This window comes from Trichosurus vulpecula, chromosome 4, assembly GCF_011100635.1.
Source record: "Trichosurus vulpecula isolate mTriVul1 chromosome 4, mTriVul1.pri, whole genome shotgun sequence".
Taxonomy (NCBI): Eukaryota; Metazoa; Chordata; class Mammalia; order Diprotodontia; family Phalangeridae; genus Trichosurus; species Trichosurus vulpecula.
This window is the reverse complement of record NC_050576.1, coordinates 81684510-81698932: the sequence shown is the minus strand read 5'-3', so window position 1 is coordinate 81698932 and position 14423 is coordinate 81684510. Positions and strand designations below refer to the sequence as shown.

General features: G+C 36.8%; 1 protein-coding gene across 1 annotated transcript in view; it reads right to left on the bottom strand.

Moving 5' to 3' along the window:
• HMCN1 (hemicentin 1) overlaps positions 1–14423 on the bottom strand; it is a 523850-nt gene that overhangs the window by 142944 nt on the left and 366483 nt on the right. The window contains exons 47-52 of the mRNA XM_036757836.1: positions 8859–8972; positions 7463–7549; positions 7075–7266; positions 5197–5370; positions 1952–2065; positions 680–825 (exon numbers count right to left, since the gene is read on the bottom strand). Of these exons, the coding sequence (XP_036613731.1) occupies positions 680–825; positions 1952–2065; positions 5197–5370; positions 7075–7266; positions 7463–7549; positions 8859–8972 (827 nt within the window). The remainder of the gene's footprint in view (positions 1–679; positions 826–1951; positions 2066–5196; positions 5371–7074; positions 7267–7462; positions 7550–8858; positions 8973–14423) is intronic.

Genomic DNA, 14423 nt, shown 5'->3' with positions numbered 1-14423 from the left:
AAGAATTTCGGGTGTCAGAGAGGAAACTATACAAATTTAAGATCTGTAATGTGTGTATCACTATAATTTTGTTGGTATTTCTTTTGATTGAGCTTGACAAGACCTAATCACTAACTCTGTAATGCCAGAGAGAAAAGAAAATCTTCTGTGCATGGGCAAATTTTAATAAAAAATAGAACAATACAAACTATATTCTAAGAAATTACAATGACCAAGCTTGGTCCTAAACAAGACTTATGAGAACATGCTGCCTTCCCTTCTTTGGAGAGGTAGGAGACCATAGGTATGGAATCCTGAAGATCATATTGGACTTGGCTGAAGTACTATTTAGTTTTGCTGTATAATTTTTTTTCTTTTTTATTATTTGTAATGAGGGTTTGCTCACTGGGAAGAATGATACATTAGGAGATGAGGGCAATGTGAAAACTGAAGACATCAATAAAATTTTAAAATAAGAACCACAAATACCTCAAATATATACATAAAATTACATGTAATTCTATAGAATAATATTTATATTTGTTCATAGCATGCTGATTTTAAAGTTTCATAATATTCCTTGAATTTTCTTTAGAAACAGAGTAACTATGTACACTCAGAATATATTTAAGTATACTTTTAAAAACTATCCCATAGCATTAACTAAAAAAATTAAATGAAAAAAAAAGTAGTTACTGGCCTGTCCATCCTTGTACCAGCTGAGAGCAGGAGCAGGAATTGCATAAGCTTCACATTCCAGGGTTAGGCTGTTGTTGACTTTAATCTTCACTTCTTTGGGAGAAAGACCTGGCCCCAAAAGGTCTCCTCTATTAATTATAGGTGGAACTATACAAAAATAAATTTTGGAAAGTGAAAAATTCAGGCACTTCCATATTTGAATGCTATACTACATAATACTTCAAACATGCTTAGAATTCTTTGGCAAGAAATTGACAAGAAAAGGAAGGTATTGCTCTGTATTTTTTTACAGTAAAAGGTAGTGAAGCACCATGGATAGAATGGTGGACTAGAATCAAGAAAAACTGGATCCAGATCTTCATCTTTAACATTTACTTAGCTGTGTGACCATGGACAAATCCCTCAATCCCTCTGAACTTCATTTTCCTCAACTATAAAAAGGGAATAATAACCTGTGTAATCTCAAGGTTACTCTGAGACTCAAATGAGGTAACACATATAAAGAACTTTGTAAACTTTAAATATGATATAAACACTAGTTATTACCGTACACTCTTTAAGCACTTATGTCAACATTTTATAAAACAGTATTTTTTGGATATGTACTATGAAGGATTTCTATTTTTCTTTACTAGAATAATGCCAATGCCACAAGGTCAATTTCTTTATTGGTTATTTAGTTTCACAGCCACATCCTTAAGCCGAGGCAATAAATGCATATTCAATAGTCATAAAGGGGATTCCATCAAAGAATATAAGCCAATTCATATAAATCATAACCAATACTAGAAAAAACCTCATAAAACAAGTATTACTACTGATAGTGGTTAGCTATGTCATATTTTTATATAAAATTGCATATTTTATTTATCTACCACTTTCCAATGGAACTAGAGATCATTGATGACCTTAAATTCCCGACTGCTGATAAAGGCACACGCATTGAAACAATGCTTTGGGGTATAAAGAGGCAATGACTCAGGACAGAGGATAATATATACAGTAAAAATGAGAAGCTTAAAAAATTAGAAATCCAGAATTGGGTGGTAAGCACCCAAAAGAAGTTATCTTTCTCCATATTTCAGCCACTGGGGTAATAGGGAAAAGGCAATATATTGATGGTACTTAATTTATTTTCTATAAAGTAAATTATATAAAATTCTAATCTTTATAATTAAAAGTAAAAATAATCCAAAAGAGAAAGACTTGTGAAAATGATCCAAAAAGAGGGGGCAAGAAAATATGATGTCTTTTGTTATCCTAAAATACTTACTATAGACTTTCACTTCATAATGTTTTACCATTTCCCCAGCTTCATTAGTGGCTACACAAGAGTATCTACCAGCATGGTCCTCCTGAGCATTTAGGATCTGCAGAGTCCTCCCTCCTGGAAAAATCAAGAATTTTAAAACCTGAAATCTGAACAGTAGCAGGCTTCTGAAACATTACTCTTGCCTTAACCTTCTTCCACATTATTCTTAAAAAGCAAATTTTGAAATGGGTAATTGACTTAGAACAAAGTCTGACGTAAATTAATAGAAGGCCTTTACTTCAGCTGAAGTATAATAGATTCTGCTCCAGCTTCTTATTTTAACTCTGTGTGTGTGTCTCTGTTTCAAATGTGTTTTCTGTAAACAATATATTATTGGATTCTGATTTCTTTTTTTCCAGAATGGAACTCACTTTTTTATTTAATATTTTAGTTTTCAACATTGATTTCCACAAGATTTTGAGTTACAAATTTTCTACCCTCCCCCCATTCCGAGATGCCTATATTCTGATTGCCTCGTTCCCCAGTGAGCCTTCCCCTCTTTCACCCCACTCCTCCCACCCCACCCCTTTCCCCTTACTTTCTTGTAGGGCAGGATAGATTTCTATGCCCCATTCCCTATATATCTTGTTTCCCAGCTGCATGCAAAAAACAACTTTTTTTAAGCATCTGCTTTTAAAACTTTGAGTTCCAAATTCTCTCCCCTCTTCCCTTCCCACCTGCCCTCCCTAGGAAGGCAAGCAATTCAATATAGATCACACATGTATCTTTAAGTAACCAGAGGCATTATTTTAAAGTTGTTTAAAGGAGAATGTTGGGAGAGCTTGGATGTAGTTCTTTCTCTACTCTGCCATCTTGGCTCTACTCCTAGATGTCTCAAAACATGGCCCTTCAGACACACGTGTACAAAAATATTTATAGCAGCTCTTTTTGTGGTGGCCAAAAAGTGGAAATTGAGGGGATGCCCATCTATTGGGGAAAGGCTGAATAAGTTGTGGTATGTGAATGTAATGGAATACTATTGTGCTATAAGAAATGATGAACAGGCGGACTTCAGAAAAATCCAAAAAGACTTATATGAACTGATGCTGAGTGAAGTGAGCAGAATCAGGAGAACATGGCACATAGCAACAGCCACAGTGTACAATGACTGACTTTGATAGACTTAACCCTTCTCAGCAATGCAAGGTCCTAAAAAATTCCAGAGGACTCATGATGGAAAATATCATCCACATCCAGAGAAAGAACTATGAAGTCTGAATGCAGAGCAAAGCAGCCTATTTTATTTTTGTTTTGTTTTTTTTTCTTTCTCATGTTTCCTCCCATTCATTCTAATTCTTCAATACAACTTGACTAATGTGAAAGTATGTTTAATACGAATATATATGTAGAGCCTTTATGAGATTTCATGCTGTCTTGGGGGGTGGAGAAGGGAGGGAGGGGGAGAAAATTTAAAAGCTTATGAAGTGAATTTTGAAAACTAAAAATAAATTAACTTAAAAAAAACATGGCCCTTTAGAGGCAGCATATACAACTGATAGAGAAGCTAGATTTGGAGTCAGGAAGACCTGAATTGAAATCACACCACAGAAACTTAACTACTTGTGTGACCTTTGGCCAAATTACTTAATTCTGTGAACCTGAATTTCTAATTCTATAAAACAGAATAATCATCCTTATGGTGCTACACTTTACAATTGTTGCAAGGATCAAATTAGATCATATATGCAAAGTATTTTGCAAATTTTATAGCAGTATAAAAATGCTGCTTCTTATCATTATCATCATCATTTATTTATTTTTAATTACTACAGGAGACTGATGACAGTCACTAAGTCCAGTTGATTCTTCCTTTGCAAATGTCTTTCATGTCTATCCCCTCATCCCCTCTTGTTTTCACACAGAGCAACCTAATCTAGGTCTACATTACCTTATGCCTTGATTACTACAGCAGTGATCTAGCTGGTTGCCCTGCCCTCCATCTTACTGTCATCCAACTTACCCTGCATACCATTACCAATTTATTCTTTCTTAGCATAATACTTTCATATCACTTACCAGTTCAAAAGTCTTCAGTGGAATTCCACTGTCACTAGCAGTGCTGTACCACCCTAACTACATCACAGACCAATAAAATAGATATTGAATTGTCTATCATAAACCACCCTGTCCTTTGTAGCCTCCATGTCTGGCTCCCTGTGGTTCAGAGGTTAGTGACTCAGAGCTAGAGAGAAGGAGGGAACTAAAAGGAGAAGAACAAGACAGAGGGAGAAAGAAGAAAAGGAGGAAAATCGTTTCTCAAGTTTTCACAATGTAGAGACTTTTGGTAATGAAAGTTTTGCACACTGGTAACATTTTGTTTTGAATCTGGTGTTGGGGTTACATTCATTGATTTTGCATGATAAAGCTGAAGCTCCTTGGCAAACATTCATTAAGTACCTGTTATGTGTCAGGCACTGTGCTAAGTGGTGGGAATACAAAAAGAGGCAAAAGACAGTTCCTACTGTCAAGGATCTCACATTTTAATTGATAACTGGAATCCATCCTACTTTTCCAAACTTATCTCCTACTTCTACTACTACCAAACATAAGCCTTGAACACTAGAAAGACTGAGTTATTGGAATATTTTTTGCTCCTACTCCTGACCATTTTTCTTTGATGGCATAGTACAATGAAAGACAATTAGTAAGATGGATTAAGATTTGCCTTGGTTTAGATTTAGGATAAGGGACAATTTATTTTAGATTGTGGAATCCTGAACAAGAAACTTTTGCATCTAGGCAGAGACTAAGGTCCTACACCTTGTTCTAAATATTATGTAGGAATTAGTGTATTAGTAGGGTCTTTAAATTTATGTGGTTTTCTACCTATGCCCTCTGCACATAGTAGACAATTCATTAAACTGAACTGAATGACTTAGTTGTGAGTTTTCACAAATTCCTTTAAAGCAAAAAATCAAAAGAAAATGTCATCTTAATGTATAGATTGTGTGTTGATATTAAATTTTATCAGATTCTTCTCATAGGTACCATCTGTTCACTTCCCATCGCTACTAAATTCATGCCACTGGCCAGCTTCTTTAATGTGTTCTACCTGTTATGTAATTGACGAAGAACTGACTTTTCCCAGAGAACAGAGAAAAGAATTTAAGATAACATACATGAATTTAATTATTTCTGTTAACAATTCCCACAAGCTACTGGAAATCTAACAAACATACATTGATAATTAGAAGAGGAATAATTACCTGGAAGAATTCTGATATTTTGATTTGACTCTATAGGAGCTCCATTTTTAAACCAGGTTATGGTAGCTGGAGGATATGAATATGCCTCACAGACCAATGAAGTAGGACTGTTAAGAATAACAGTTACATCTTCAGGACTACCATCATTATCAACACCAGCAATAGTAGGAGATACTGAAAAAGAAAAAGAACTTAATCAAGGAAATACATATATATGTATTATACACATATATGTATAATATATATATATACATATATATGCAAGTTTATATGTCTACTATATACCTCCAAATGTTCACTGAACCTATTAACTAGAAGTAATAAAAACCCCAACCATGATTATTTGTACAAGTAATTTTTCATTAAAGGGTTTCATTATTATACATCAGAATAGATTCTTATCTTTTGTTAACACCATAAGTATTAATCTGTTGGAAAATTAATGATATTCAAGGGTTGAAGTACAGACTTACACTTTAAAACAAGTTAAAGGATATTTCAAAGAAATCTTAGCATCTTTTGATCAAAAAATGTAAAATGAAGAAGTCTTATCCTTTTATTAGCTTGGTAGATGTTGTTCTCAAGTAATTAAAGATATACTACTTGCATACATGTGAATTGATATGGTCATATGGTTATTTATAGGTTTGGCACATAAATTAAAAGTAAGTCATGTTTCTTGTTCAGAATCTTTAGTAAGACATTCATCACTTCACATCCGGATGGCTATAATGCTTTCTTTGATCTTCTTGCCTCTATTCTTTCCTTTCTATCTATCATTAAATAGTATTAATTTAATCTTTCTATGGAAGTTTTAATCATGTAGCTCCATCTGTTTAAAAAAAGCAATTATTCTCTGTTTCCAATGAGATGAATTATTAACATCTTAGCCTGGCTGGCCCTAATATGTCTTTCCGACTTAACTCCTTCTCTTCTTTCCAACATAAACCTTCCCTTCTCTCCAATATGGTTTATTTACTAACATGTCACTTCTCACTTCCATGTTTTGCATTGTTTCTTCATCTAAACATACTTCCCAAACTCTCCCCATCCTAAGTATCCTTTAAAAGTCAACCCAAGTTTCATCTCTCACACACACACTTTTCCTGACTATCTTAGCCACAACGGTTTGTTCTGTCCTCTGAATTTCTTTAGTATTTACTTATTGTCTTAACGTTTATATGGAATATGATCAAATACTATCTTCTACCATTTAACTTTTTATGTATTTTCATGTCTTCTTTCCCCAATTAGATCCTAAGTTCTCTGAACAGGGAGTGTGTATTCTACATGTCTCAGCAAAATGCTGTAAATATTACTATAAAGTAATTACAATCAATAAATATTTTCTATCTGATTGATTAATTTTAGTGAAACAAGAGGTTTCAGTTAATTAAGAGGTACATTTATAACTACAAAAGCATAAACGGCAATTAAGAATCTAGATTCACTCCTATAATCGTAAGTCATCATTATTATGTTTATAATTCTTAGGTATTACATCACTTATTTCACAGACTGCCTTCTAGAACATAAATATTATCATGCATAATAGAAAAACACATATGGAATATGTTAAAACTCACGGTGAATTCAATTCACATTGTTTTATTGTATTATTTGTATTAAGTGCTACCTTATCCTTTGTTATTGCCTTACAACTCCTTAGATAATAGAGCTCCATGGATCATTTGTAAGGTTCTTAGCAGGTGCCTGGGACATAATAGACACTTACTAAATATTTGTTTCCTTCTTCCTCCATTCTAGAACTAATTCTGCAGAGTAAGCTGAACTTAGCCTATGAAAATATGCTGTTATTAATATGTAACATGTAAAACATACATGCATATAACACACACGAGACAAAACTATACATACCAAACACATTAAGACTGAAACTTCTGCTCTTGTCACCAGCAGTATTAGAAGCCACACATGTGTATCTCCCAGTGTCTGACACTTGGGCCTTGGTGATTTGAAGAAAACGCCCACTAGACATAATTTGGTGATCCCCATCCTCAATAAGAAGCTGTCCATCTTTTAGCCAGGTTATCTGTGGAACTGGATTTCCTTTAGGAAACATAATTTTTGAATGTTAGCCTTTAATTACCTGATGATAACTTTCCAGGTCATGAGTCAAAGTGAATAATAGCCTTAATGTGCTTCCTAGGCTTCAATTTTCCTCACATAATATTATCATGCAGATAGGATATGGCATGAATTGAGAGAGCCTATGAGCTGGACAAAAACAAATTGTGCATCTTACCTACTGCTTCACATGTCAGTGTAACACTAAGTTTTTCTTTCACCTTCACATCTTCCAATGTATTCTCACCAACAATGCTGGGAGGCACTAAGCAAAGAAAAATAAAGTAAAAGCAATCATCCTGTTCTTTCTAACAACACCACAATCACCTCAATCCAAACCCTTGTTCCCCTTGGCCTTTTCTATTGTGATAGCCTCTCAACTAGTCTCCCTGAGTCTAGACTCTCCTCTCTAGACACAACTGCCAAGTTGATATTTGTATATGGTGACTCAAACTGCCTGGTGGACAAAAAGTTGTAATCTTCATTGACTAGGGATCCTTGAGGAGAAGAGAGAGAGACACACAGAAGGAGGGCAGGAGAGAGAGAGAGAAAAGAAGGAGAGATGGAGGGAGGAAAGTTATTACATTTAAACTGGTCTGAGATAGAATGTTGGTGAGAAGGGAGGGTTGGGTCCCTGTAGAAGCCCTACAGTGCATTCTGGGTCTCAGAGTCAAGCCTCAACTTCACGGAACTAAGAATTCAGATTGAACCTAGAGGATGAATGTCCCTTTAGGAACTTAGAGTAACTGTGAAAAGGGCTTTTGAGAAGGACATTGGGATGGTGTTAGAGATTTCTGGAGAGAGAGTTTCAACATCAACTGTGGACAGAGCGGTAGGGAATTCTATACATATAATACTTTATATTACTTTGTGTTATGAAGACATAATATATCTATATCTATATATATATATATCCAACAGATTACAATGAATTTCATTGTAATGGACTATTAGAGAAAGAACAAAATTTGCCTATAAGTTTAATGAAAAGAGAGGGTAAGGCTTGATATGTATAAATTAAACTATGATCCTAACGCATTAATAATTTTCCACTATATCGACAAAATACAATAACATTATTTTAGTCCAGGGATTAGAGAGGTCACATAACATTTCTTGATGGTTCGTAAAAAGAAAGGTTTATTTCAAAGTAAAAGACCAGTTCTGATCTTTACCAGTATACAGAGGAACACAATAGATAGTAGTTGCCATAGGAGAGAAGAGTAAGGAGAATGAATTTTAAAAGTCACATTGAATCATAATCAGCTATTGGAAACTATGGTTAAAGTTTCAAAACCACTGGCAACAAATCAGGCACTAAGCAGTACTCTGGAGAAACAGCAGGCCACAGAAAGCTCTTATAGCAAGACCAACAGGCAGGAAGATTTGGCTATCAAGATATTCTTATCTAAGTGTGACAGCACTGGGAACAAACACAACGAAATAGAGTTATACAATCAATCAGGAAAAAACATTTCTACTTTGCTCCCAGAATGGTCAAGGGCCGCTTAGAAGAAGGTTTTCTGATGCAACCTATTTTCTAAGTGTCCAAGTTGGATGGATTATCTACTTACCTAACACAGAGAGCCCAAAGGTGCGCCTTTTTTCACCAGCCGCATTTCTTACTATACAAGTGTACTGGCCAGCATCTTCCACTCTGACCTGCATCAGCCGTAGCATCCTTCCTCCTGGGTAGATAAATCACCGGATACAGTTCATAATGAATGGATTGAGAGCAGGAAGAGATCTTAGAGGTCATCTAGCCTAGCACCATCATTTTACAGGTGAAGAAACTAAAATCCATAGAGGTCAAGCAAATTACTCGAGGTGACAGGCGGTAAAAGAAAGAGACAATATTTGAACCTAATTCTTCTGTTTTCCTTCTTATGGCCTAGTGATTTTCAGCAATACCAGTTAAAATTCATAGAGAGAATTTGGTCACTCCAATGAGATCTGGTGTGATAGTATTTACTTTCAATTCAATTGAGGGGGAACTCAATACTTCTTAGGGGAACCCATTCTACATCAGAACACTTCTAATTTCTCTTTAGAAATGTTTTCCTTATATTAAACATAAATTTGCCTCTTTGTATAGTGTTTTGCTCATAAAATACATTGTTCCTTGCTTTCCCCACAACCCTAACTCTCTTTTTTTCACGTGATAAATAGCCCTTCAAATACTTCAAAATTGCTATCATGTCTATTCACCTCCAAGCGTTTAAATCTCAGTTCCTACAGTTAATTCTCCACTCCTATCACTATCCTGACAATACTCTTCTGGATGCCTTTCCACTTGTTTACTGTTCTGTAAACTTTGAAGCATTGCATAAATTACTATTCTTCTTTTATGCAGCCTAGGAAAGCTGGAGTGTTTTGAGGGTATAATGGTGTAATCTTAACACCTAACTTTGTCAATGTTAATTCACCTTTAATCATTTTGGCTTATCTTTACAACATTCTTCTTGAAAGAGAAATCAGATGTCATGACTGTCCATCAATATCAATCAACAAGCATTCATTAAAGACCTACTAGGCAATATCTTTAACAAATGCTTGTTAACTGATACAAAATGGGAAGTAATGAAAGAACTTGACACAGTCCCTTTCCTCAGAGTTTATGGCCTATCAGAGGATATGCCTATAAAAACAAAACGCTTTCTTTTAACAAGACCTGTGCTTTTAAAGTAGCAGAGAGCTCCCAGGGAGGAACTTCCTCTGCCACAACGGAGGGCCATCTTTTTTGCAGTTTATAATCCTAGAGCCTGGAGCAATGAAAGTCGAAGTGACTTGCCTATGCCATGCATCTAGTGTATGTCATTGCTGAAGCCAGGCCTTCCTGACTCTGAAGCCAGCTCTCTTTTGGCCAGGGTTACTTCTCAAAATAAACCCATGGTAATTTCTGGTCGGGGAAGTACTAGGAATTGGAGGGATCAGGAATGGTCTCATTTGGAAGTGATATTGGGCTAAGCTTTGAAATAAATGAGGAATTCTAAAAAGTAGAGATGACAAGGGGGTTCATTCAAGGAATGACTAGGAACTAACTGCCCATGCAGAAGTCCAGAGATGGGAGATAGATTGCTGGGTGGGACACATAGTGAGAAGGCCAGGATGGTTGGATCAAAGACCGAATGAAGGAGAGTGATACAGAAAAGGAAGTGATGTTCAAAAGAAAGGTGGTAGCTAGATTGCAAAGGACTTTAAGTGCCAAAGGGAGGAGGGTGTATTTGATCTTTGGGTTAACCAGTAGTCACTGGAGCTTAATGAATAGAGGAATGGCATGATCAGACTTGTGCTTTAGGCATAACCCTGTGGCAGCTGTCTTCTTCAAGTAGAGGCCTAAACCTTTTGTGATCTTTTGCTCAATAGAGTTTAAAAAGTTTTTGTTCCTACAGCTTCACAGCAGGCTCAGTTCATTCTAGGTTTTAGTGTTTCTGATACTATCATTATAGAATCATGCTACTCTTTTGCAGTTATTTTGAGTTACCCGAACAGAATTTATGTTATCTTATAATATACTCCAGGTTGTCTAGACAGAAAGAGGAAATATATGAGGTCAGGAAAGAGCTTACATGCTTGGCACCGAGGTGTGGTTTTGTAGGAAGGCAGCTTTTCAATGAGATCAACCACCAAGGTACCCTGACTTGCACCCATGGGCAGGTAAGCTCAAGAGCCATAGGAACAGCAGCACCCTCTAGGCCACCAAGTCTGCTTCCAACCTGACCCTACAGCCACTATGCAGGGGATCAAACTTCGTGGAAATCCAATCCAGAAATTGCCTCTACATGTGTGTTAGGTTTCAGTCTGTCGGAAGCCACAGCTATGGAAGACTCAGGAAATTCTCACCACCAGAGTACTTGGCATATTCAACATCAAAAAGAGTTATTGTTTTACTAATGCAAATACTATTTGAATTAATGAAGATGTAGTACCATCTGCTTTACTGCTATACCCTAAGGACTACAGGGGTCCTCCACCCAACTTACAGCTGAAACTTGCAGGAATAAGCTTTATTTTACACTCAGACATCTCTCCTCAGACATCTTCCCATTCCCCACATGGCTGCACTCATTTTGGACTTCTGTGGTGCTTGTTTTGAATGTTTTCAAGTTCTCTGCCAGGCCCCTGCATTGGGTACTTTCCCTCTCCTATGCCTACTCTCTTTCTCCTTTCAGCTTTCTTTGTGTGTTGTCTTCACCAATTAGATTGTAAGCTCTTTAAGGACATGGACTTTCTTTTTTGTTTTTGAATCCTAAGCACTCAGCAAAGAGCCTGGCACACAGTAGGTGCTGAATAAATGCTTAATGACTGAACACTGACACTCATGAATAGGGGAAAAGGGGTGGATTTTGAGCTAACTGAGGAAACTAAGAAGAAACAGACAACTAGGAGCATGACAAGTATCCCCAGCAGTTAGGACAGTGCCTGGCACATATTAAGGGCTTCAGTCATTCTTGTTGTTTGACAGAAGGATTAGTAGAACAACATGGAAAGAGCAGTGTCATAAAAACCCAGAAAGGTTGAACAGGAAAATGTTAAATTTTCTCCAGAAGTCTCTAGTTTACTTTCTGTCATTTTAAGCACAAAATATCATGAAAGTTGTGTCTATATGACATCAAAACAGTCAGCTAAAATAATTTAATCATTTCTCCAACACGTATTTGTTTAGAGTCCAGACTGTGCTAGTTGATATGATAACTACTGACATTAAGTTGATTTCCAAAAGGCTCATTGCCTAAATTCATGAGTTTTGTTTTTAACTGACATCAGTCAAATCAGTTATTACATACAGACAGACTAAATATGAGAAGGAAAATATCCGATATCAGGAAAGGCTTCAGCAGCTTAATCCTAGTGTGGGTGACAGATTTCATTCATTCATAGGATCATAGACTTAGATTTGGAAGAGGCCGTCATTTAGTCTCACTTCATTTTACAAATGAGTAAACTGAGGTACACAACAGATAAGCACCTTGCCCATTGCCATTAACCCAAGAAAAGGCAAAGCCCAGTTTCAAACCTCAGGCTCCTAAATCCAGACCCAGCACTTCTTCCACTGTACAACGCTGCCTCCAAATTTCAATTTAGGGATATTTGAGCAACCAAAAACACATGAAGTCATCCACACCCTACAAAACACCACCACTTAGAACTCAGGACAATTATTTCTTGGTGTTTACAAGTCTCTCATTTAACCCAAATGGAAATCAAAAAGATTCTGAAAGCAAGTTTTATTTATGTGGAGTTATTTCTCTTTGTCTAGCAGTTAGCTATCTTTGGTCCACTTAATAATGATGGTAAGGTTGTCACCAAATCCATTACTGTTTTCAAAATAGCTGTACTTTAAAACCCTCAGGAGGACAGATTTTTACTGAGCCAGAAGCACACTGCAAACTGGGCAAAGGCTGAATGTCAACAAGTCATGTGCCATTCATCTGATACTCATTCATCTCTTGTGCAAGGCAAAGGTTCAGATTTTGTTACTGAACGACTCCTTTGGCAGAGCCTCAGGGTGAAATAGTTTGAATCTGTTAGCTCACGGATCTCCAGCAGCTGTTCAAGCAAAACAAAAGAAAACAAAAACCCCACTCTTTCAAGTCAACCAAAAAACCTGAGTTCATCTCTCCGCTCAGCTTCTAACTATCCCACAGGGCTCTGCTTTGGCTGTTAAGTGTTCCCACTTTTCATCAATAGGGATTTGGTTATTTGCTGTACTCTTCTGGGGAGAGGGGAAGGTAGTGGAGGGGAAGAAGGGAGGGGCACCTTACAGATTAGTGCACAAGCTCTTTGATGACTATAAAACACTATGTGCAATGTTCTGCAACCAATATTTAGCAATCATTTTTTAAACTTTTAGTACATTCCTAAAGTCAACAGAGACTAGAAGCAGTCTTAAAATGATGGAAGTGGGAGCCACGCAAGAGGAAATAGGTCCCAAAACAGAAATAACAAAGCTCTTAAAAGATTATTCATTCCAATAATATAGTTAATGCCATTGCAATATCCTTTTCCAGCTCCTACAATATATAGACTTGAATCACATAACTTTAGAGCCGGAACAGACCTTGGAGACCATCTACTTGCAATATCCTTGATCTTAGAATCTTAGAATGTTAGAGCTGGAAGGGACTCTTGGGGATGCCACACAATGTGTGGTACAGTGGGAAGACCACTGGATTTGGGGTCAAAGAAATTAGGTTCAAATCCTGACTCTGCTGCTTGTTACCAAATGACCTTGGAGCAAGTCACTTAATTCCAACAGGTCTCAGTTTCCTCATGTGCAAAATCAGGGGGTTAGATAAAATACCCAAACTGCTTGATCTTACGGATGACAAAATAGAGACTCAAAGAAGTCCAATGACTTAGCTAATATCTGTGAAATTAAATTGTAGCAGAGTTGGATTTAAAAGCTAGTTCTCCGATGCCCCATTCTTAGGAGATGCTAACATCCTTGACAGATGCTTATTCAGTCTCTATTTGTACATTATTGGTAATAGAGAAGTAACTACCTAATCAAGTCCCTGTGGACCCCTTCTCCCATTGGTGAGTTCATTATGGAACCTCCATTTTGAGGAACAGCCATGATGAGCCATGCTTCACTCTTCAAACTTTGCCAGTATGCATCAGCTGTATTCTCTCACAGCCCCCTTCTTTCATTGCTGAGTTCTTCCTGGAACCTCCATTTTGAGGAAGGACTCAGACCAATCATGCTTCACTCTCTGGACTTCCCAGCCCACCTTGCTCTTCAGCTCCCTTTCCCGCCAATAGAATGTAAGCTTCTTTGAGAATAGGGTCTGGCCTTCTCTTTGCTTCTATTTGTACACCCAGTGTCAGCCACACTGTAAGTGCTTAATAAATGCTTGTTTACTTGATTTGATTAGAGCAGATCATTTTACTTCTGAGTAACTTTAATTGTTAAAAATTTCCACCTTATTTTGAGTTCCAAGCTTTAACATCTGGAAAGACACAAAATAAGTTGATCCCTGTTCTCCATGACAGCTTTTCAAATATTCGAAGATGGCTCAAATTTTTCCCTCCCTGGTATACAAAAATGGCAGTGTGGACCTACCATGTCCTTTAACTACTTCCCTATCCCAAAGTAGCAATTGACTCTTAAGTCCCCACCCCCTTCTAGCCCAGAC